Source organism: Acanthisitta chloris, unplaced genomic scaffold (genome assembly GCF_000695815.1).
Source record: "Acanthisitta chloris isolate BGI_N310 unplaced genomic scaffold, ASM69581v1 scaffold1734, whole genome shotgun sequence".
Lineage (NCBI taxonomy): Eukaryota > Metazoa > Chordata > Aves > Passeriformes > Acanthisittidae > Acanthisitta > Acanthisitta chloris.
The window spans coordinates 47,682-72,805 of record NW_008669655.1 but is presented as its reverse complement, the minus strand read 5'-3'; the positions used below and the strand labels follow the sequence as shown (position 1 = coordinate 72,805).

Sequence of the window (25,124 nt, the reverse complement as noted above, 5' to 3'; positions counted from 1 at the left end):
TCTTGTAACTTCCGCTAAGGATGAAGGAATTCTGCATTCTTAGGACATTTTACGATTCTTTTGAGGAAGTGATAGATTAAAAGGCTGTTTTGTTCTTCCAATATTTTGTTTGCAAAAGAAAACTTAACAGTTATCAGTATTTGCTTCAATGTCTGTTATGCTACGAAGGAATATTTTAAGAGCTTTCCCGCTGACATTTTGATACTTTAACTGATTTATTTAAAAAAATATACAGAAATGGGGGAAAGAAGTGTATGCATTTCCTGGACGTGCCAGGTTCACCAAAACTAGTGCTTGACTGTCTTTGAAGTGGAGTGGCTTGAAGGCTGTAAAGTGGACATTTAAAGAAATCCATTGTAACTATCCATAAACTATCCACTTCACATTCAGGAAGGATGTATGATGCGTTTCATGTATGATTTGAAAGCAGAGCTACTTGAGATCTGGGTCAAAATGATTAGAAATTGGAAGACCAGTACTCTTGAGTAGGGAAATGTCAGTATAAGCCCCAGGCACTTGCTTTAGACTCACAGCATTTGTATTTTGTGATACACTCATTCAAAATACAAAAAAGATTTTAAAAACTATAGTGACATTAACAAGTACTTATAATTTTAAACAAGGACAGATTTTCTTTGTTTTATTCTTTTTGTAAGTTCATGTCTGAATCTCTTGCCTGGAGAGCCAGGCCAAATACCTCTGCATTCTTGGCATAAATAGCAAGTCAAAGCTTCTCAAATTAGAACAAACAAAATTCAAATTCCTGAGACTTAGCATATACTCTCTTTACTAATATGGAAATAGTTATTTGTTACTGATTTATTACCACCAAAAACAACATGGAAAATCCTTGTAACTGGATAGATGGGGACTAGCTGGATGATTGTGTTCTTCATTTACACCCCACAATCATCAGGGACAAAAGTCCCTTTAGCTACAATAGTGCCTTATTGTATTATTGTCCCTACTGTGTCTTAATGCTTAAGTTTCTGAACTAAAAAATGTAGTCTGTATCGCTGTATTAAGTACCTAAATTCCCTGTTCAGTTCATTGCAAGGCTGCCAGGAGTAGAATTCAGAAAAGGCTTTATGCTTTTCTGAGTAGGGAGGAGGAGGCATGTGCTAACTGGAAGGAAATACCACAGAATGAGCCATATATCTTAAACTGTGCCCCTCTTTGGCCTGTGTGTAAGAGCAAACCTCACAGCTCAATTCTTCTGGTTTTGCATGCCAAATATTGTGCTACACCATGAATGAAGATACCCATGAGCCAGTTTTGGAAGTAGAAGTGTGTGGTGAGGGCTGTGTAAGCCAGCGTGGGTTTGGCAGCTGTGTTGGCATATGCCAGCTAGAGAATGTCGCTGGCAGCACTGCAGGTTTCCTCTGTTAGGGACTTAGCTCTCTTGTGCCATGTGAAAACAGTGCAGGGCATACATGGGCCAGTATTTTCCTTTGCTTGATCCCAATTTCACCCACTCTGAAAGCAGCTTGAGGAACTAATGTAGTTCTTATGTCACTGAGGTGGTAAATGTGCTGTGTTGGGTCACATCATCGGGTTGAGGGAGCCCATGTGTGTGTACTGTGATGGAGAAAGGTCCTGCAGAAATGTGATCCGGTACTGGGCGAAATAAACAGCCAATTTCTGTATCCTGTTGCAGGATTTTAAGGTTTTGGATCTGTGCTGCACCGTAGCAAGTTACTCTGTAGCTCATGGATTCGGGGCTTTTGGACCCCAGCTGCTCCTCATATGAAGGATTTCTGTGCAGTAGAAACTTCTTGGCTTCACTAAGTACTAGAGCCCTGCATTCTGCTTTTAGTCATGGACTGAGTTGTCCTTTTTTTGGAATAAAATCTGAGGTTTTATTTTGAAATCAAATTACTTCTAATTATCCTGTTACTGCATACATAGAGGTGCTCTCCCTCACACAACCAGAAGTCAGACATGAATCTTGTTCTTTGTATTAAATTTCATGTTTTCAGTCAGTGTCAGGTGTAGTTTGAGTGGACCTGCTGCAGAAGAAATCTTACTGTGCCCAACTTGTGATTTCTCATTGAAGTGGAGGGAAAATAGGTGAGAAACTCTCAGCCTGCCATGCTGGACTGAGTTCTGATGCAATGTAAAGCAAAACTGTAGTTGTTTGGAAAATGCATTTGTTAAATTTTAAGTACTGTAAAGCTTTCAATTGCTTGAAAAGTTAATTGGGGGTTTAAAAAAAAAGGTTGCATTTGTATTTAGTAGAAATTGGTTCTTTCTGAATCTTTTGGAAAGGCAAGGCCTCAGCAGAGCAGGAGATGTGGTTTAGTATTGTCACAAAGATACCACTACAGACATTCATAAATTTTTATTGTGCAGTAAACCAGATGGCAAGAAAACAATGTGTTTCAGAGTTCTTTTTAGAATATAATTTTGAGTATTCAATTTTCTTTAGAATTGTAGCTTGGTTTTTTTGTTCCTCAGAGTGCATGTTTCACTTGTGAGATTTGGTTACGCAAGTCACATTGTATTCTTCCAGCCTGTTTTATGCTTAAAAAGTAAGTGACACGATTGTTAAAAGCTGTAATAATATATTGGATCAGCCTAAGAAATCCTCTTCTGCTAACTGGTTTTCTGGAATGGTAACTGTTTCAGAAAAAAATTCAAACAGCTAATTACCAAAAAGCTGTGGCTGGCATGCTGCTCTCTCTCCTTTCTCATGACCTTTTAATTTTATAATTTTAGTGTGTGTGTGACCAATTAAAATATGATGGCAGAGCAAAATAACATAGCCCAAATGCCCAGCAGCTGGGATACAGAGGTAATAATCCATGTCCTTGAATCATAGGAAATAGAGAGGGGACAAGTTGCAGATTAATTCAGTCTCTCTACTTCTGCTATGCACAGCTTTTGCTCTAAGTACATCTGTTAAATTTGCACCTCGTTTAATACACTGATGTATTAATAAAATGACAGTGGTGTTTAGTTTTCTCAGTTTGTCTTTTCTATTACAGAAGTAAAATTGATCCTGCCTAGGACAGGAAGATGGACTAGATGATCTCTCAAGATCCTTTACAGACAGTTCTGTGATTTTGTAGTTTTTACTGATCTTTCTGTACCGTGTTTTGTCTTTGGATGATAGTGTTGTGCTCCATGTAGTGTTTTATATAGATATCTCTTCTCGTGTGTTAGAAAGAAAAAGTACTTTTCAGATTTTGAGAAAGTAGTTCAGATATTTCTCTTGTCACATGAATCTTTTGAATCTTTTATCTGTTCTCCCTGTTCTGGTAGCTCATGAATATCAGAAGTCTTTGGGCATGAGAAATTGGTTCACATCTCTGTTCTCATTCTGTAAAAGAATGAACTAAGAAGCAGTAATTTAAAGCCCATAAAGTGCTCAACACGCTGACTGCATTTCTCTTTGGTTTATTGTTTAGTAGTGTGAAAGAGGGAGCAGAGGCAATTAGTTCTTTCTCTTCTGAGAGCACAAAAACTTGGGCTCACTTTTGGTGTCTAGTTCTGCCATTGTATGCTTATCTGAGGTCAGAAATCTTCTAAGAATGGACAGAACTCATGTATGAGGGCAGGATTTGCCAACAGACATAAACAAAATCAATAATAGCAGTGCTCTTATTTTACGTGATAAGGGATCTATTTTTTTTTCTGTGCCAAAATTCACTAAACCTCAGAAAATCATCTGTGGCTGCAGAGAAAAATATCAGAAGTGGGAGTGGTTTTCTAGGTGTACTGATTTAAGATGTTGGATAATTCCAAATGTTCTGGAACAGCATCAATTGTTCTTTTTATTATTCTTAAAATATTGATACAAAGCAGTATAGTGTGAAGATGCCTTTCTCAGTGGTTAGCATTACTAGTGAACATGCTTTTTGCCTTGTGGCTTGATAAGCCATGTTCTGCCATTGTACTCTTTTCTTCATTATTGTACGGACAACTCTCACCTCAATTGCCTTAAGCTGGTTCCAAAGTTCATGTGAGCATTTGATAAATGACTGATGAATTGTGGGTAACTTTCAGGTATCAAAATGCCTAAAGCCAGCTGGGAGAGTTCTGTTTCAGAGGTGCCATAGATCTTTAATACTATACATTGATGAAAAGATCAAAGGTATGTGTCTCAGACCTAAGCAAAACTAAAACTGAAATACAAGCATTTAAATATCTGCTCTGGAGCACAGTGCTACTGAATATTGAATGCTTTCAGATGTATATTCTCTGTTCCCCATGATTTCACTGCTTAGTGTGGTTGCTCAGTATTTCACAGAGTGAATTCAACACAGAGGAAGAAGCTTGATTTTCTGAAACTTTTCATGTTGCTTATTTCTGAGCAGTTTAGCCAAACTGTAATCTATGAAAGCAGTAGGTGGTGTGGATTGTCAAGACCTCTCAGGTATATCTGAATAGGCCTAGAGCTGTCCTCACACAAACCACCTACTATGTATGCTGAAGTCTGAAAAAAGAGCATCTCAGATCTGTACATGTATTTGCAGTATGTTTTTATGAAGCACTTAAGATATTATTTTTTTTAGGTAAGTTTTCCCTCACTGTGTACCTATTCAGTCTTCTCTGGCTCTGTTATGTTCATACAGACTAAGTAGTATGACATAGGCATTATGAGATCTAGAAAAGATTCTTATTTAAGAAGATACATTTTAAAGCACTTTTTTCTGACTACAGCTATCTGATATATATAATTATTAATAATATTCATGTCTCTCTGTTTTATTCCACAGGCAGCAGGAGCAATTCGTCCTCTAGTTTCCACTGTTATTGCCTCTGCTGCAGATGGCTGTTTAGACCACTCGTTGGAACGTGCCAGGTACCGAGCGAGTGAAATGCCTCAGGCTTTCTTGTTTGATATCATCTACGAAGCATACCAACAGGTAAGACTTTTTTTTCCCATGTATTTTAGTTTTAAAAAAGAAATAAATTTAATTTTCTACTTTCAAAGATAGATATTCAGCATCTCTTTCAGATTATATCAAACTGTATGCGTATTCCTTCTCAGTCTTTTGAAAATGCCTTATCATTGTCACCTATTCGAGTGTTTTAACTATTAAACTGCCAAATACAAGAGGGGGTGATGGGTCTAAACTGTTGGAAAGACAGACTAGCTTTAATTTGTATTGTGCATTAAATGCATTACTTAAATGAGTGGGTTAATGTGTTTAAAGTTAGGTATGTATTAACTATATGTTGTTGACTGAGAGTATCAAAGAGTTCAGGATGCACAGTGTAATAATGACATACAATAATGGCATACAGGCTGTTCTAAAATATTGGGATATTAACTTGATACATCTAGGTAAATGTTTAATTTGTTTCTTGTTGCATGTGTGTATTGATTAGTAGCTGAAAATAATGTTTACTTATTCTCTGTTGTAATTCTCCATTTTATTCCCAATATATTGCTTTAACACCAACTCTGTTTAAGAAAATAAAAACTGTGAGTGGTGTATTAATCCCTGACTCTTTTGCCTCCATCCTTCCTGAAGACTGCTTTCGTTTGCCCCACCCTGCATTCACAGTTTACTGGAAACACTCCAGCCTTTCGTCTTAGCATTGTACTTCCTTTTCATTCATCACCTTGTGGAAATTGCCTGTCCTCCAGGTATCTTCCAGACTGGCTGGAAGCAGAGCATTTCTTCATTTGTCACTTGGAAGGAATTATTTTTCACAGTAATGCTGACAGTCTTTCTTCCCATCAGTCTTTCATTTCCAGAGTAAATAAACCCAAATTTCTGATACTTTCAGAGGGTACAAAGCCTAGAAGTCACCAACAGAATAAATGCAAGGACAGGCAATGAAAAAGAAGCTATTGCTTTATTGTTCAGTATTTGTTTTACTTTAAAATGTTGGCACAAATTCCATGTCAAACCCTTTATGCTTGATACTTGAAGCTATTAGAAATATGCTGAAGATGAAGGACTGTCCAAAATGAAGAGCTACTCAAGTGATCGGAGTGGCTCCAACCTTTTTACTTATGATAGGGAAGCAGGGGGATGTTCTTGGTGTATATCATGGCACACAGATGATACTTCTGAAACTCTCTTTTGAATGTAGTGGATATAGTCATCGTAAAGGCAGCCTATATATGCATAGAACACATCTCAAGAGACAACAGATACTGTTGGTTATACAGCTCTTTCCTTCTTGTTGATATGTATCTCTTTTGATGAATTGCATGTTTATGTGTTGTTTCTCAAAACACCTCCCAACAGCCTCCTGTTTTTTTTCTGCTGTGTTTGCTCATAGTTTGCAGATACAGTAGAGCTGGCAAATACATGAAAACCTCTTGCCCTCAATGCCTCACTCAAAAGACAGCTATATTTGCAGTCCCTGTGCTCCTCTGAATAGTGTTCTTTTCTCACATATGCATTCCATCAGTCTTCTTTTTTGTATCCCTGCTCTTTCAAGTACAAGCCACCAAAGTTGTTAGAAGCAACCAAGGCTATGGTTCCTTGTCCCCAGTTCCCTTTGCATTGGCCAAATTCTGGTCATTTAAATGCTCTGTGCCTTGGAGGCCTGGGAAGTATAACACTTCACTGAAACCTCTCAACTGATATTGTTTCCTAAGTATTTATGTTTCAATGGTGTCTAGCTGTCCAAGTCAAGGATTAAGAACCTATTGTTCTGGGAACTGTAGAAACTAATAAAAGAAGATTGATAATCGTTGTCCTGAAAAACTTAGTCAAGCTACTGTAGGACAGATATTTGCAGGAATTGGTGCAGCTTATGGTGCTTCCTAAATACTAACATAGCCACAATTAGTTCCCACAACAACCTGGTGAACTAGGTAAGTATCATTGTACAGATGGACCAAAACAATGAGAAAGTAATTGTTACTCATGTTGCAAGTGATTCACAAAGCTGGGAATGGAATGCATTTTGGCTGACTTGGCATGGGATCGTGATCCCACTCCTGTGTATTTTATACAGTTGTGACCTTTATGCAACAACTGTGTGGGGAAAAACAGCAGTCAAACATACATTCCTTAGAAAGCAACTGTCCATTTGAATTATTGCTTCAAATAAAATACGCTTTTCAGTTACATTTGGGTGATGTGGAATACTGCCCTTAAACTCACTCTATTTAAATGCATTGTCTGATGTAAGTAGGTAGCTTTAGAGAGTTTGCTTCCAGATGTGTTCTTTTGCATGAATGTCAGGGCTCTCAGTATTTTGACCACAAAGCTGCAACATGCAATTAAAGGTCAGTTCTCTGATCCTTACAGGTTTGCCATCTACAGTCTTTTTTGTCTCTTCTTGTCTGGTACCCATCTGGGCAGAGCAGACTAGTGCTCCTTCTCCTTTAATTCCTGTTTTAAATTTATTTAGCACTAGAAAGGAATAAGTTATTAACACTATTAATATATGAAAAGTACTTTTGTACGATCTTTATCAAATTAAATAATTTCCTTAGAAAACATTTTCCATTTTTTGCTGAAATAAAAAATTATAATGATTTGGGGCAAAAAACATGCCCCATTGAAGCTATTTCAATTAATTTTGCGTGCTAATACAAATATTTGTTTACAGTATTATCTTAAACTATATGTATACCACAGTGAATCCCCTTAATGTTTATTGCCAAAAATCCAGCAGAGATTTTGAGGACGTTGAGTGAAGTTGTTTGCCTGCATTTCATTTTGTGTTCTGGATCTCAGTTTAGTTTTCACTCATACATCTTCTCAGTTGCCCACAACATAAATATTCCAAACAGATCTTTGCCCTGATATATGTTGTTTTCTGCTTTAACTGTGATGATGTCAAGATTTCTGACATCATAACTATTAACTTCTCAGCTTTATAGTACTGCTGTTGAAACCTTTTGAAGTTTGTTGCTTAAAAACTGCATGTTCTCTGTTGTCTTTGTAATGGCTTTGAGAGGTCATTAAGACAAACATTCTTCATTACTTGTTTGTGAGGTACTGGATACTGTTAGGTCTTTTGATGGCTAATTTGTGACTTCTCAGTTCCCGCACAATGTAATGAACCACAATAAATATTATTAGAGGACAACTTAAAATTTTTAAAAACAAAAATGCAAATCTCTAATAAGTAGTAAAACCTGTGGAAAAGTTGTAAAAAATGGCAGAACCCATGATTTACTTCAGTTTTAATGTACCTGGGACAAAACCAGCCAGTTGGATTTTTTTGTCTTTATTTTGTTATGTTCATAATAATTAAATTCCTGATCTTTGGAAATACATGTTTCTTTTCTATTCTTATCAGCCCTAAGGGAAATCAGTAAAGTGTAAGTGTTAATTGAAAATTATCCCTTTCCAAAGATAGCAAATAAGAAGTAAATTCCTTAGACCAGACTTGTTCATTTTTGCTTAAGGTAGTTTCATGTTTCTGTTCAGCTTTTTAATTTAAAGAGGAGCAAATACAAAGTATGATCCTGCAGGCCTGGGAAGAGGTGTGTGGGGGTAAGACTTCACTTACCAAAAGTCAAGTGTTCCCTGGAGCAGTGTCTTTTTAAGGAATTAGAGTATCAGGAAGTCAGATAGACTGCCATCTTTCCTTTAATCAGAGTAGGCTGAGAGTGATTTCTGTAATACTTGTTTCTGGCATACTGTGAAATGCACATAGATCGCAGAGATCTTTTGTCTTTAACGTAAAGCATCTTGCTGTGTTGTGTCACATTGCCTTACAAAGTAACACAACCACAATATATAAAGGTTGAAATGCCCAAACTTAAGGCATTGTGCATTTGAAATGTGTCTGCTAAAGCAAGGGAGATAGTGGGCACGTTTAAAAAGTTTACTTCTCATGATCTGGCAGAGAAACAGCTGAAAATGGAAGCAGAAGAGGAGTGACTTGGGGGGGCGATGTGTGTGTATGTATTGCATATATAGTTAGTTAAATCATCTGTTGATAGACCTTTTGCAGATTATGGAAGTTTATATTTAGCTAATCAGAACAATGAAGCTGAAGCAAAAAAATTAAGTGTTAAAAAATAGGAACAGGAAGCAGGAACACTCATTGAAGGAGAATGAGCGTCAATGTGTTTAGAGATGTTTCTCTGATGCATGTCTATAACCTCCTTACAGATATCCAACCAGACCAGACTGATTTTAGGGATTCCTTCTAATCTGCATAGGAACTATGTAGAGATTAGTACTTTTGGGGACTACACTGAATTAGTATATCTGTTGATAGCCAACACTGACCACTTTTTTAATAATAAGCAATCACATTTACTTATGGGATGTTCCAGCATCTGCCTATGTAGGAGAGAGCTGCTATATATAAACACAGTAATGACAAGATACAAAACAATAGTGTGTTAGAGGGAATCATGCAAATACTTTGATGCTAAATTCTGGGAGGCAGATGTTTTTCCAGTCCCCCCAAAAAATCATTACAAGATGTCTGCAGATGGGGTTGAAATGGGGAGAAGAGATATTCTGCAAACTGTCCAACCTGGTCATTAGTAGAAGAAAAGGAAATCCCAAAATTGTTCTCCTCTAACAAACCCCTGCAAATGTTCAGGGAAGATTTTGCCAGAGTAAGAAGGGAAGTTGGCTATTGTTAGGCCTATTGTAGAAGTATTAGCTCAAAGTATTGTCTTTTCTGTATGTAAATAATAGGGAATGTATTCCATGTGGATTTCGTAAACTTCTAAAGTGCTTTTTGAAAGGGCACCACATTACTGGGATTCTTCTTCAAACATGTGTGAAGCATTTTAGTATCCTCTGTAGCTGGGAAGTGGAGTCAGCTGTAGCAGTTTAGTGATATTTTGGCATAGGTCAAGCAAGTCCTTCGAGGCAAAATGTCTAGACTGATTTGGGGATTTTCCTGTGGCTTCGTTCCTTGTTAAAGAAATCAATGTCTGTCAAAGTATTATTGCCAGGAGCAACAGGCGATGAGATGAACAGTAGCAGACAAATTGTTTACTAAAGCTTTGGCAACTTTGGGAGCAAGGGTCAGATTCAGGAAATGGACCGAAGGGTCAAAATATAAGTGAGGTATTATTTGGGCATTTAATTCTAGTGCTGGAATCCTGAAAAAAAACGCTGCTCACCTCCCTCCTGAGACTAAAGGTATCTGAATCTTCAAGGCACTTCAACCTTTATTTTTAACATTCATCAAACATTAAACTTTGTGTATGTCAAGGCATCTAAGTTGTTGCAAGGCTGAACAACTTAATATTTACCTCCTGTAAACATTCACTTGGAGCAAATTTTTTTTGTGCCTGATGCTATTGCATCATGAATTGGTGATATGGGTCAGAGCTGTTCAGTTTTGGTAGTGTAAAAAGATGGAAAAAGAGATCACCATTGTGTGCTGGCTTGGGCTGAGGTAGAGTTAATTTTCTTCACAGTGGCTAGTAAGGGGCTATGTCTAGGATTTGTGCTGAACACAGGGTTGATAATCTAGTGATGTTTTTGTTATTGCTGAGCAGAGCTTATACAGAGCCAAGGCCTTTGCTGTTTTCTGTGCTGCCATGCTGGAGAGGAGACTGGGGGTGTATGGGAGATTGGGAGGAGACACACTTGGGACAGGTGACCCCAACTCACCAAAGGGATATTCCATATCATATGACATCATGCTCAGTACATAAATTGGGGGGAAGAAGAAACAAGGCCTTTGCTGTTTTCTGTGCTGCCATGCTGGAGAGGAGACTGGGGGTGTATGGGAGATTGGGAGGAGACACACTTGGGACAGGTGACCCCAACTCACCAAAGGGATATTCCATATCATATGACATCATGCTCAGTACATAAATTGGGGGGAAGAAGAAAGAGGGGACATTTGGAGTGATGATGTTTGTCTTCCCAAGTAACTGTTATGTGTGATGGGGCCCTGCTGTCTTGGAGGTGGCTGAACAGCTCCTGCTCATGTGAAGCAGTGAATTAATTCCTTGGTTTGCTTTGCTTGTGTGCACAGTTTTGCTTTCCCTATTAAACTGTCTTTATGTCAACCTATTAGTTTTGTAGCTTTTACTCTTCTAGTTCTCCCCCCACATCCTGCTGGTGGGGGACTGAGTGAGTGACTGTGTGGTGCTTGGTGGCTGGCTTAGATTAAATCATGACACATTGTTCTTAATGTGTGACAAAAAGTAAGATACAGAGGTTTAATCATATGCTGTAGTGGGTTGTTTCTTGGCCTTCATGTTTTTAAAAAAGCATCAGACACCTTTTTATTAAGTGTATATTGTATTGTAAGGATGATAATCTTACCTATTTCTTCTTCAAATTCATTTTGCAGTTTCTATGTGCTCTGTGTGTTTGTATGGAGATCCACTTCCTTTTCCACCAGCTTCAGTGGTCACCCACTTTGCTTTTGTGTTTGTCATTTTATGTTCAAGTCTTCCAAATATATGCCATGTACCATTATGGTTGGTATTTGTCCTAATTCTGCGTGCCAATTTGTCTGTAGATTTTCTTCCTTCTCATTAAAGGTATTCTGAAATACTGAATCAAAAAGTGATTTGTGACATAGACAAGAGGTAACTAGAATGATAGTAATCTCATAGTATGATTTATTTGAAGACTACAAGCCAATGTTCTTCGTATGGAGTTCTAAAGGCAGCATTCTGCCTATGAAATGTAACAGGTAATTACAGTTTTAGTGTAACTACCTACTTTGTTGGTCCAAATCAACCTGCTTGGCTGAATAGTTTGTTAAAATTCCTATCCCTAATTTTAATTAGCTGTATACTATTTATTTGGAGCTTTATTTGAAGCAGTAGAACCTGAATTCTATTCTATTTAATTCATGCTGAAAACTTGAAATTTTTTGTTTTGATGAGAAATTGCAATGGAGCTAATTTTTTAATAATGCACTTTTGCAGAGGATTTTGTTCTGCCTTTCTTCATTCATCTTCAGGCTGATGCACACAGACTGTTGCTTAGGTATAGTGTTGCTAACCTTACATAAATGAAATGAATATCCTAATTGGTACAGTCTTCAGGTTGTAGCTCTGAGATATTTCTCAAAGAGATCTCAAAGTTACTTCATCTGGCATCTTTTTACCCTAGCAATTTTGATGTGAGATTTAGTGGAATAAATAAAGTTACTTCATCTGGCATCTTTTTACTCTAGCAATTTTGATGTGAGACTTAGTGGAATAAATAATTTTTTCCCCTCTCCTTAAAACATACCCAATTCTACAGAATGGTTTTCAGGATAAAGATACTAAATGAATTTGCCAGTAATGCTTTAATGTCTTCAAAAACTGAAGCAAGATTGGTGGTCTATTGAGAAAGCTATGCTAGTTGAGATAGCTCTGTACTTGATTAGTTCTTTGGCGCAATGGTAGAGCCAGGATATTGTCTGAATCTCCACCTTGCCCTAATTAATTTCTGCCACAAGAATGCTTGGAGAAATTCTATGGCCTTGAATAAGGGAAAAAAAAAAGGTTTTTTTGCTAATGGGATAATTACTTCCATTTTATGTCACTCCTCATCCTGTAGGATCTTAAAGCACTTCACAAATTCACATATTAGCTCTTGGAACGTTTTGGTGCAGTGACGCAAAACTTCCACTCCCTGGGTGAAATCTGGCATCTCTGTGGCAGAGAAAAGGCATTTTGTCTTCAGGTTTAATTTGGAAGGTATACATTAAAGAGACAGGCTGCAGTTATTCAAGTTGGAAGCTAGACTGGATTATATGTGTTGTTGTTAAGTGTTACTGGATTTGCCCTGGTAAGTGTACTGTACCCACAACAATGTCCCACTTGGCACAGGCTCAGAAAACGTGGAATACTGAGTGAGAATCATGGTATCCAGCCTATGGGAGACCACCCACATCTATTGTCATCTGCTGCTTATTCTGAGATAGCAAAGAAGAGAATAAGGTAGTCATGCTAGAGGTTTTAATCTAGCACTAAAATTGACAGTTTAGTGTAGTGAAAGGCAAGGGAAAGGACCATTTATGATCTTGCATAATTTCAAGAGGTGATTTTTCTGAAGTAGATTGTTCCAAGAATGAATAATCTTACCTGTAAAAAAATAAATTTTAAAAAAAAGCATTTTAAGTTGGCCTGACTTTGGCTCACCTCTGCTTCCAAGCTCAATTAAGTTCTCTGTTGGCTGCTTAATTTTAGAACTTGATATAGTTGGAAATCTCTTTACTGGGAGAATGTGAACAATTACTCCTTTAAATTTTCTTAGAATAACCTAAATAGCCTGGGTAACAATTACTCCTTTAAATTTTCTTAGAGTAACCTAAATAGTCTGGTTTTTTCTACACTGGGGGCAAGATTTTTTTTGTCTTTGTCATCTGTATAATTCTTTTCCCAATATTTTTCCAATTTACAAGATAATTTTAAAAGTGTAAGCAATGAATCCTAACACAGTATTTTGACTACTACTGTTGTCACATAGAACATTTTCTTATTTCATGTTGTAACTAAAATAAGTCTTTTTAAAAAAAAAGAAATTTTATATGGGGTCTGAAATTCCACGTTCAGCTGCATGGTTACAATGACTCCTATGTCCTTTCCTGAGATCAGAAAAATCAATGCTGTTTCATAGTTACTCAGGTCCTGTTTTATGAAGTCAATCTGATTAGTAACTAGCTCTTAGTTGCACCAGGTGCCATTGTTTATTCTCACCTGGTTTGTATTCTCATTTTCTTTATGTTAGTTTGTGTGGACTTGGTTGGAGTCACGTTAGGAATATATCTACTGGTGTGGCCCAAAGAAGGAAATACTAAGGTTTGATTTTTGGTGATCCACTCTTGTTTCAGGATTGTATCTGTAAACTGGGACTTCACCAGCAGTGATACTCATCCCAGTTGCCAGTCACCTGAACACAATGCAAGCTGAGTCCTGACTGCTAGGCCACCCTGTGACCACACTGCAAATGATGTCCTTTAACAGGTGTCCATTGCTTATGACTTTCACCTTGTTACTACCAGATGGAAATGACTTTGAGCTCTCCAGCAGCACAGTCAAGTGTATTTTGTATGATTCTGAGTAGGGATGCACAACAACCTTGCACCAGAAAGGACTTCTCCTTCATGCTAAATTGATAATGTAGACACAGTCCTGGATATTTCTTGTTTGTGCCTACCTGGTAGCCTTCTCTCCTCGGCAAAGCACCTCCAGTTATTCTTGGTTGTGTTTTTATTCCTTAACAGGAAAGCTGCACTTCTTCCTCTCTCTCTTCAGGTTGATTGTGATTTGTCTAGGACAACATAGCAGACCTTATTCTCTGGAAGGACTGAATTCTGCATTACTCTGGGTCTGTAGGGCTAAGGGTTCTCCTTGTAGTTTTCAAACAGGATATTTGAAAAATGATGGTATTAGTGTTTTTGTGATTTCCATGTAAAGATGAGCACTTGTGCTTATTTTACAAGATGATTGGTTTGTTTGGATCTTTCTTTTGCAGAGGCAGAAGCAGTAGCAGTCAGAATAACGTTATGACTTATAGAATAGGCTTTAATCATAGAATTGTAGAATCAGCTCTGTGGCTGAAATGTGAATTCAGCTGTTGTCTTCTGTTCTGCTGGGATCTTGGAACCAACCAATGCCTAAGTTCTTTAATGGGCATTTAGAGTACATAAAAGCAACTTGAGTGCCAAAATATTCCAAAAGGCAATCAGGAAGTATTTGGGGGATCTAATGATATAGTGCTGGGAAGTCATGGCATGTCTGGAGAGGGCACTGAAAGGCATTGGGATATAGATACAGATCTGTATAAAAAAAGGCCTTCTTAACTCTGTTAGAGAGTAAATTGCTGTATCTTTATTCTCTCCACTGTGAAACACTACTGCATCTGGATGTATGTCACAGCAGTTTTAATAATAATTAATAACTAGTAATTCAGAGATGAGCTTATCTGAACTCACATTAATCTCAGTGTTTGCTCATTCATGTTTCCTTCATTTGCTGCTTCTGCTATTTCTCATTTAGCTGTGGTGTGTCACTGTAGGCTGAGTGCTTGCTGCAAATCCACTGTTGGATTGAGCATTTTTTTGGTTTCCATGGCAAAAAAAATAAAATTTATAAGGTACAATTGAAAAATGGAGCAATTGAGGTTCAGTGAGAGCTTCTGTCTGCTTCTTTTTAACTTGGTAAAATGTTCCTGATGGTGAATGTCCATGTTGTACTCTGGCGTTTCAGCAGTGGAAACTTGATTTGCAAGGATCTGGAAAAATCATAAAGCTCTGCTATTGTTAATTAGTTATGCATTTTGAGCACAAGTGTTCTGACATTGTTACTGAATGGATTTACATGGGAGAGTAAGATGGAGACACTTACTCCTGACAGTGGAAAAAGTACTTAAGATGACATAGCCAAGGATTACACAAGTGTAAATGCTAGCTCTATGCAGGCTTTAAAGGTACCTGTGTAAAGGAGCAAATCTGAAGATTTACTTTCAGTTAAGGCATAAATAATATTGATTTTATATCCTTATTATAAACTAAAGAATGATGAAAAGATGAGAAAATGACAGTGCTGTAATGAAAATGTCTTTTTGCATCTGTGCTTGTTCTACTTTATAGGAACTTACCAGTTCCCATATATGCGTTCAAACTCTTTTATCAGGATAAAGGTACAATACTTTGAACAGTATTTGAATACTATATTTACTGGAAACAAGTGAGGGTATGGACTATTAGTAAGCAGCAGAGAGACACAGGCTGCATAGCTGCTCTTTTCTCTAACCCCTTGTTCCATGTTTATGTCGAAGCAGCAACAGTATACCTTGCATTTTAGTAAACAGTAGTATTTATCAAAATATTTTCAAACTAATTTAGGGGGAGAGGGAAAAAGAATTGGTGTAATGCTAAAATCTGGATCTCACTCCACCCATAGCACTTTATTAAAACATCCACTCTTGGAAAACAAGTAAACAAAAAAAACCCCACCCACAAAAAGGCCTCCCCAGAACTACCTATTAGAATGCCTTTGAATAATCACCAGTACAAAAGCATTTTTAAGTAACGTATTTCCTTCTCTGTCATTTAAAGAGCTAAGCTAATATGTTTTCGTTCTTTTGTGGATATGTTTTGTGCCAGTATTTCCAGCCGCTTCTACCATTTCAAATCTGTGGTCTGCAACTTAAACTATGTCTATTGTTTCACAAAGTTGTGTGCACGTCAAGTTCAGTTAACTGTACGCTATCAAACTTTATGTTAAAAAGGCTTTCAGTCATAAAGGGGCTTTAGAAATAGGAGGAGTTTTAAACAGATTTTTGTATTGCAAATTGACTGTAGATTACACTGAAATACATACAGAAGACTTAGGATGAGAATGGTTGCATATCTGGGTCAATAAGAATTTTCTTCATACGTATCCTGGATTTTTTTTTTTTAATCGTAGTATATCCTGAGTTGGAAGGGACCCACAAGGGCCATCAAGTCCAACTCCTGGCCCTGCACAGGACAGCCCCAAGAGTCACACCATGTGCCTGAGTGTTGTCCAATCACTTCTTGAACTCTGTCAGGCTTGGTGCTGTGAACACTTCCCTGTGGAGCCTGTTCCAGTGCCCAGCCACCCTCTGGGTGAAGAACATTTTTCGATTATCTAACCTAAACCTCCCTGACACAGCTTCATACCACTTCTCTTAAGGAAATTTCCTAGTCTGACTGTTCATGAGACTCTCGGGCAGTCATGCTCCCAGTGCCAGAGACTTTGCTGGGACTGAAGCCCCTTCACAGTGGCGGTGAATTGATTGGTGCCCTCGGTGACTCTCTACGTACCCCACTCACACACAGTCAGGCCAGATTTCCTTACTGGTTTGACCCCAGGTTTCCTGTAGCAGAGTCTCAGATGTCTCGATCCATAAAGCAATTTATTCATGGTGCAGTAACTCAGAAACAGCTCAAGCTGGTACCTCCAAGGAGGGACCCCAAACCAAGGAACCCCTGAGCTTTTATACCCTCACAGTCTACCTGCATGCAAGTCTTGCTCTTCCTTTTGAGTCCTTCTCTCCTGCTGTGTCTCTTGGTGTCATCCACCTGGCTGGCACCACCTGTCTTCATGCCCTTTGTTAATAAAAGGGTTGACAGTTCATGGCCTCTTGGGCTCCCACCCAGAGCTTAATCTGCATCTTGAACTGCAGCTTGCAAAACAAGCTACTAGATATATTCCTCAAACATTCCGTCGAGTCCTCTCACTGGTCACCAGAGAGAAGAGATCAGTGCGTGCCCTTCCACTTCCCCTCATGAAGTTGTAGACCACTATGAGGTCTCCCCCTCAGTTGGCTTCTTCTCCAGGCTGAACAAACCAAGTGATGTCAGTGGCTCCTTGTATGGCTTCTCCTCTAGGTGCTTCACCATCTTCATGGCCTTTCTTTGGACACTTTCTAATAGCTTTATATCCTTCTTATATCAAGGTGCCCAAAACTGCACACAATGCCCGTGCAGAGTAGAGTGGGACAGCCACCTCCCATGACTGGCTGGTGATGCTGTGCCTGATGCACAAGTTTTTGTTACAGGCACTCCCTAATAATGCTTAATTTGTTAACTGAATTTTTTAGAGTAATTTAGAAGCTTTCAAATTCTGCACTTGAATCATGGATTTAAAATTTTACTTGTGAAGCTGTTTAACATGTGGATAGTATATAAACTAAGCTGGTCTTGTGCTAATACTTCATTTCATTGTTCTCCTCTGACATCAGTGTATCAGACTTGCGGAACAGTACACTATGACAATATGTGTAGGTTGGAACAATTACAGATAATTAGAGTGGTAAATGTCATGACATACAAGTGTTGGTGAAATATGTTTTTAATTATTACTTTGCTTTGTGTCATATTTCATCCCTTGAAGCCAGCAATACCCTCAAGATTCTTTAGCCCATATATGGAACTTCTCTACTCCCTACTAATTATCTGTAATTAATACCTTGCTAAAAACCTGGAATTGCTTAGTTTTGTCCTAGTTGCATTTGTTACCCATATATTGAAAAATGTAACTTAATTTTATTTCAAAGTAAATTTTTTCACAACTAAGTTTTTCTGAAGTTTTCTCATCCATTTTGTGTATTATTCGCATTAGTAGAAGATTGAGTTCTACCAGAAAAATTTTCCTTAAAAAACAAAATGAAAAGAGGAAACATTTTGGGAATAAATATTTGGAATTGAAAATTACTAGGCCATTTCTAGTTTTATTGGCATTTTATCTCTGGACTTGAGGGATTACTGAATTTTGAGTGTTTTGGAGCTAGAGTTCCCTATTCCTTTATACTTTCTGTTGACCTTTTTTGTTATCTTGTTTATTTGAAGACTATAAATAATTTATCCTTAATTTAAAAATATTCCAAAGTCTCTTCTTGAAACCCTTTTCTTTTTAAGTTACTTTTTCTTCTTGTGTCTTTTTCGTTTTGTAATTCAGAGTCCATAAAAACTTCTGTAGAGAACTATGACTTTTAGACTAAAATGACAAAAATTACTGCTTTGAATAATATAAAAGTGATAACTATTATTTTTCTAAGATGTCTCCGTGTATTAGTAATATAATTCAGATGTGTAATACTGATGAATTCCCTGAATTTCACTGATGCATTATAAAACAAGAGTAGAAACAAAAACCTTGTTTTGCGTGTTTTATTAAAGTTATTGAGGAAATCAATTAAGAAAAGGCAAGTTGTATTGCAGCACTCTTATTTGGTTCTTCTTTAACCCGCTTAGATTTTTACATTCTGCTCCCTACTCAGTTTCTCATTAGTAGGATTCATATATTCACTACCTATAGGAAGCCAAACTGCTTGGAAAGGGTGTGTTGAAAGAATAATATATTGTTTAGACGATTAAAAAGTGGACAAACTCTTTTTATTTTACATTTTTTATTTGTGAGGCTTATGAAACAGCATGAGACTTTGCTATTTTTTGTGCAGGTAACTGGAGAAAAAGATAGAGAAAAGCACAGAAAGAATACAGAGGTTCTTAGTTGCTACCATCCTTTATTTTGATGCTACAAAGCCCAAAACAGACAGGACACTTGAAGAGTCATTTTTCTACAGTTTATTAACTTGTTCCCATACTGTAAAGGTTTGTCACTAGAAGGTCAGTGATGTCTTTTGGTGATGCCTTCCTCAACTCAGTCAAAATTTTTTTATACATGTCACTTCGCATTGATTACACATGTAAAGGTTTAGCAAGATATTTGCAGCACCTAATTGAATTCATTCATGCTTAGAAAGTGTTTATTGACTTCTTTAACACTTGGCTGAATAGCTAGAATATGGCATAAGCTTCTTGGAACAGTTTTTATTTCTGATCCATCCCAAACCTACCTACTACAGATGTATTATTCTGGATAGGAGTGTTGAGATGTAAGGTTTAGTTAATGAAAGAAAATCTGTTATTGCTTAAAAGTATGATTTCTTTAAGGCTAATTAATCATATTTTTTCTTTTTTTAATTACCACAGTGTACAGACTATGACCTGGATTATGGAACTGAATGTTTGCATCTGGCTCTGAAATACAGTAAGACAAACGCCAAACTTGTTGAAGGAACAGCTGACCTCTGGAAGGTAAAGACAATAATAATACCTAGTTTTTAGTTATCTTTTAAAATTAATAAAATTCACATATTGCCATAAAAACTCAGATGTGCTTTCAGTTGTAAGTTAGGCATTTTTCTTCCAGATTTCAGAATTGGTTTTATATCATCATGAGTTTTTTTTAGATCTTATTGCTGTAGACCGACTTGAGCAAATAATAGAATGGCCTGGGTTGGGAGGGACCTGAAAGGATCATCTAAATTCCAACACCTCTGCCATACGCAGGGGCATAATCAATGAAGACAGTGTTTATCTGTAAGTAGGAAAACCAACTGGGTAGTTGAGTAACCTGAGAATCTGTAAAACTATAAATCCATAATCTCCAAAACTAAGAACATTCTTTTATGATATGAGCTTTCTCCCGCTATTTCTCTAGCTTTTGTCTATTTTCCTCCACTTTTCCTATGAGGTCATCGCTTTTTCTCTGATGCCAAATACCTGGCTATCAACAGTTTGAGTCTTAGAACAGTTCATTACAATTGGTAACACTGTACTATTTAAGATCTCTTCAAACAATCTTTTGAAAATTTTTAAACATCATTCGCCTTGTCTGGTAATCTGCAGGTTCCTGATGACTGACAAAGCAGGTGTGTGTACAGGTGCCAAAATATACATCCCTGCTGCTTAAAAGTATCACATTTCATTGTTTTGGATGGTGGGACATTATTCTTTCTCAGTAGCTGTTGTGTCATGCAATTTCAATGTTTCTTTTTTTTTAAAAAAAATTATTTTATTTTATTCATTACCACATTGAAGGATCTGGAAGCAGCTCAAATCACTCCATCTGTCTTTGACAGTAAATTTCCTCCAATGGGACATGATTTCTAATAGCATGACTGTAAATCTTATTAAGAAAGGTAATTTCCTGAATCTGCAGTGTAAATTTCCTGTGCAAGTTAACAGCAAAATTTACGTGGGCATTGGTTGCATTCAGAAACTTCTTGCTGGAGTCACAGTCTTTCTGAAACAGTTTATGGTCTGTTTTCCTGTTTAGCCTTCTAATTAGGGACAGTTTATGTCATACATATTTACATGACATCATTTTTGGGATGAATTCATTGTTTTCTTTGCAATGCATGGTACTTACATGAAGGGTAACAAAATACACCAATAATCATTTAGTTCTTTACTGTCTGTAGATACTAGTCATGCCCAGCAGTTAAATATAGCTTAGAATGAGAGAATAATTAAGTCTGAAATAAATAGACATAGATGGTCCAATACCTTGCTGAAGGTGGGGCCAGATTAATTAGATTAGGCTGTGCAGGGCTCACCCAGTTGACTTTTGAATCTCTCCAAGAACAGAGATTTCACAGACTCTCTAGGCAAAACAATTCCGATATATATTGCCCTGTATGGAGGAGACTTTTTTCATACCTTGTCATCAGTATTTCCCTTACTGCCTCTTGCCTTGGGAAAGGATGAAAGGCTAACACAAAGATCTGCAAGAAAAGTCCAATTTACTCTTCTCTGTGGCCACTAATTAACCCTTCCCCACCCTTAATCTCCTGTTCTTGGGGCTGAACAAGCCAAGCTCTCTCGCACCAGTTTAGCAGCCCCTCTGCTAGTCTTTCTTCTGTTCCTCTTTGTATTATATTGTGAAGCCTCAAATTAGAATCAGTATTCTGGTGTGCTCTCAAAAGTGTCAAATACAGGGGAATAATCCCTGTATTTCATGTAATGAAGTCTATTTCCTTTCTATTTCAGCCCTGTCAGACTCCTTTTCTGCACTGCTACACACTGGTGACTTATGCTCAGCTTGTCCAGAAGGTCCTTTACTGTAAAACTGTTTTCTATATTTCAGCATCAGTATGAACTGCTGCTCAGGGTTGTTCTGTCCCAGATGCAGGAGGCTGTATTTATGTTTGTTATATTTCACGAAGTTTCTGCCAGCCCCTTTCTACAGCCTACAAGGTTGGACCCTTGAGCGTATTGAATACTTACTCATTTGTGGTAATCTATTCATTCTCTGAGGGTATTTCCTTTTTCCCAGGTTAATAATAAAGATATTAGCCAGCATTGTCCCCACTATAAGGCCCTGAGGAATAGTACTAGTAACCAGTCCCCAGTTACACTTCAGGCTTCAGCCTGTGCACATCTCTGTTATGAAAGAGACTTGTTGAAGTGTTAGTGCTACTCCAACATTGTTTACAAAATGAAATCCTGAGGCTGTTAACTTTCTAGCATGTGGGACCCATTGCAGTAGCACTGGACTTTAAATAGGCCTATAAACAAAATGATAATATGCGAAGAGCAGAGGGAAGGGACCCTATGCTGGAGCGGGGGAAGAGTGTGTGGAGTCCTCTCCCTGAGGAGAAAGGAGTGGCAGAGACAACGTGTGATGAAGTGGCCAGAACCCCCATTCCTCCTCCCCCTGTGCTGCTGGGGGGTAGGAGGTGAAGCAAATTGGGAGTGGAATTGAGCCTGGGAAGAAGGGAGGGGTGAAGATGTCTTAATATTTGGTTTTATTTCTCATTATCCTACTCTGATTTGATTGGTAATGAATTGATTTTTCTGAATTGAGTCTGTTTTGTGAGTGACAGTAACTGTGGGTGATCTCTCCCTGTCCTTATCTTGACCCATGAGCCTTTTGTTTTATTTTCTCTCCTCTCCCCAGCTGAAGGGAGGGGAGTGACAGAGCAGCCTTGGTGGGCACCTGGCATCCAGCCAAGGCCAACCCACCATAGAGTCCCAGCCCTGACAGCATTGTGCAGAGCATGACAGTAGCAAGGGCACCCATTTCTGTGCAGATCCTGTGCTTCAGGCAGTGCAGAGCAGTGAATATGCTGTATATGACATACACAAAGATGATGGTGTCATGTCATTGAAGTAGCTATACCTTCTCACGTCCTATTCCCTGTCTAATTTTGTAGCCAAAAGTAATTGCTGTTTTCTGTGGGTTGTGAAGGCATTAAAAGTCATAGGCATAAAAATTGCAAGGTCTGTAAAATACTGCAGCAAAATACTGTTTCTGCAGCAAATACTCATCAGATTAGAGTCTACAGAGGAAGATTGCTCCTTCTTCTTCAATAGCACCCTGGTGTTGGTCCCTCTGTACCAAAGTGTTTGACAGGTGACTTGGAACAGTACAGTCATGCTCAGTCTGTGCACTTTGATGAAGTGCAGAAGATTGCCAATTATCTCAAGTGGTTCTTGCTTACAAAATGGTTAGGAACTATTGCTGTTTGTTCCTAATCACCTTTCACAGCACAATAGTCTTTCCTTAGCTGTCATAATAATGTAATTCGTAATATATTGTTCGTTTTTCCTGTTAGGTTTTTCAATGCTGGGATAAATGATATTTCATGTGCCAGGAACTGATGTGCTCCCAATGGCATCAGTCTTATTTTCTTAAAATAAGGATGAAAGATTAATGAAAACTGAAATAAATGATCATTGTTCAGTTGAGGTTTCAAAGGATGTGTAACAGAAAAAACTGCAGTCAACAGGTGGGGACAATTTCTAAAGTTCAAGTATCGCAAACCAGTTTCATCCTATGTGGACATGGAATCTTTAAAGAGCAGATCTGGTATTTGTAAAAAATCAGTTTATTTATTAGGTTCACAACCTACATAACATTAAAGGACTTAGAGCTGTAGGAAAAAGGGGTGTGTACTTATATATGATCTTCTTGAGTAAACACTAATTATTCTACCTGAGCACTGTCTACTTAGGAAGGCAAGAGAGAGATTGCTTTCTGGTAACAAATTACAAAATTAAAATCACTCTTTAAAATGGCAACAACAGGCAGGAACATTCAGATTACTTTAGTGTTATAAATATATATAAGTTCTAGCTTTAAAGATAGTTATTATATAACTATTTATAAGATATTTGGCTTCAGGATGGCAAAAAAAGGAACCCGAATGACCCTATCAACACCACATTGTCAGTTTCTCTGTGCTTGACACCTTCAAAACAAAATTACCTTAAAATATTCTGGGGCAAGGTGCTCTTAAAATATAAAATCAACTAACAGAATGTAATTACTGGACTCTGATATCTATATATGTGTGTGTATGTGTGTAATGTAGATGAAAAATTCTATGTAAGAACATTTCTAAAAGATTGATATGCATTTATAGATAATGCTGACAAAGTGAAAAATCCTCACCATATCTAAAAAACAACATTAATTTCTAATCCTACAAAAATATCCCATACAAAGGAGATCTGTACGATATCTTAGTATAACAGAGGAAACTACTTCATTAAACTAAAATGCAGTACATTTTGTGTATGTGTGATCGTAGTTTTTTTGTATTTGCTTGGTAAAGATCTATAATTTTGCATTTAATGTACAGTTTTTTAAATCTGAAGTGTTCATCAAGCTAAATCAGTTTGAGGAAGACTTTTAAACATTAAATGAGAAAACTTCAGGCAACTTTTAAGAGAGGATCTTCCTAGGTAGTGAAGAGTTGCAGTCTGGCAATTGAGAGAGAAGGGCACATAGTAAAACAAACTCTTGTCTGATGATTTTGATGCTTTGCTAAATAGGTATAGTACATTGTTTATTATGCAGAGAAGTAGAGACATGTTTAATAAGTAACACTATTTTTCCTTTGCTAAACAAGCAGGTCATATTTTCGTGTTCTGTGACATGTGTTGAGTTTCAGTATTTGGCCTAGCAACATTCTGAATTGCAGCAATAACATTCTGAAAATCTTGGAACATTGGATCTTCCAGAGGACAAAATGAAAATTAATATTGTCACATGAAGAGTGAGAATCTGAGTAATTAGAAGCCTCTGAGTATGATATTGATCAATAAAGCAAAAGGGTGCACTGCTACAGGCAAAACTTGATTAATAAGGGTTAAGGGACTAATGTAATTAATGTCAGCCAACATGGAATTTACATATTTTGTGAAATTGACTTCAAGCCTTTATTATAGTCTTGGCTGATAAAGATGGTAGTGCTGATACAACATGCAGTTGGCAGAAGTTTGACTTGTTACTACATGGCATCTTAATTAAAAATAGGATGACTGTAATTGTATTAGTTCTCATTAAACAGATGAAAAATTAGATAACTGATACATTTCAATAGATTTTTCATGCCATGTACAGTTCTGCAGAAACTGTTACTGTCTCTAAGGTATTTAGCATTTATCTGATAAAGTTTGCAGGCAAAGATTTAAGGATTTGTAAATAAAAGTATAATTGATCAGCAGTAACCTATTGGTAAGCATTGCTTAGCAAACAGTTTAAACAAAAGGAATGCTTTTCATTGCAGCCAAATATACAGAAATGTTATTTGAAAAAAAAATTAAATGTAGGTCATATTTAGAGAATTGTTCCAGGAAGGCAGGGACTGAAAGTGGTATAGGAATCACAGGGGATAGAAAGTCTCCACTGTGTGTGGGCAAAACACCTTATGTCAGCCATGGATATAGAAACAAGAATATGAAATCAGAAAAGAGATGTTCTAGTATTTGTCCTGATTCTGTCCAGGACAGGGTTACCTTTTGCAGCAGCCAGGAAGGGCACACTAGGACCCTGGGTCATTGTATAGCACCTCACGTCGTGCAGAGGGGACAGAGGGTACCCCTTGTTCCCAACAGTGCTGGTTGGGTCGGGGTGTAGTGTGTGTGTTGGGGCAGCACAGGGGTCTGTGTGGTGTGCGATTGTATGGAATTTGTTGGCCTGTCTTGCATGCTCTGTTATT

General features: G+C 37.5%; 1 protein-coding gene across 1 annotated transcript in view; it reads left to right on the top strand.

Moving 5' to 3' along the window:
* Positions 1–1,248: 1,248 nt before the first annotated feature.
* The window catches only part of ISPD (isoprenoid synthase domain containing), a gene marked incomplete at its 3' end in the record, with an annotated part of 46,197 nt that continues 22,321 nt past the window's right edge, over positions 1,249–25,124 (top strand). Inside the window, exons 1-3 of the mRNA XM_009073380.1 lie at positions 1,249–1,305; positions 4,722–4,871; positions 19,324–19,428. Of these exons, the coding sequence (XP_009071628.1) occupies positions 1,249–1,305; positions 4,722–4,871; positions 19,324–19,428 (312 nt within the window). The remainder of the gene's footprint in view (positions 1,306–4,721; positions 4,872–19,323; positions 19,429–25,124) is intronic.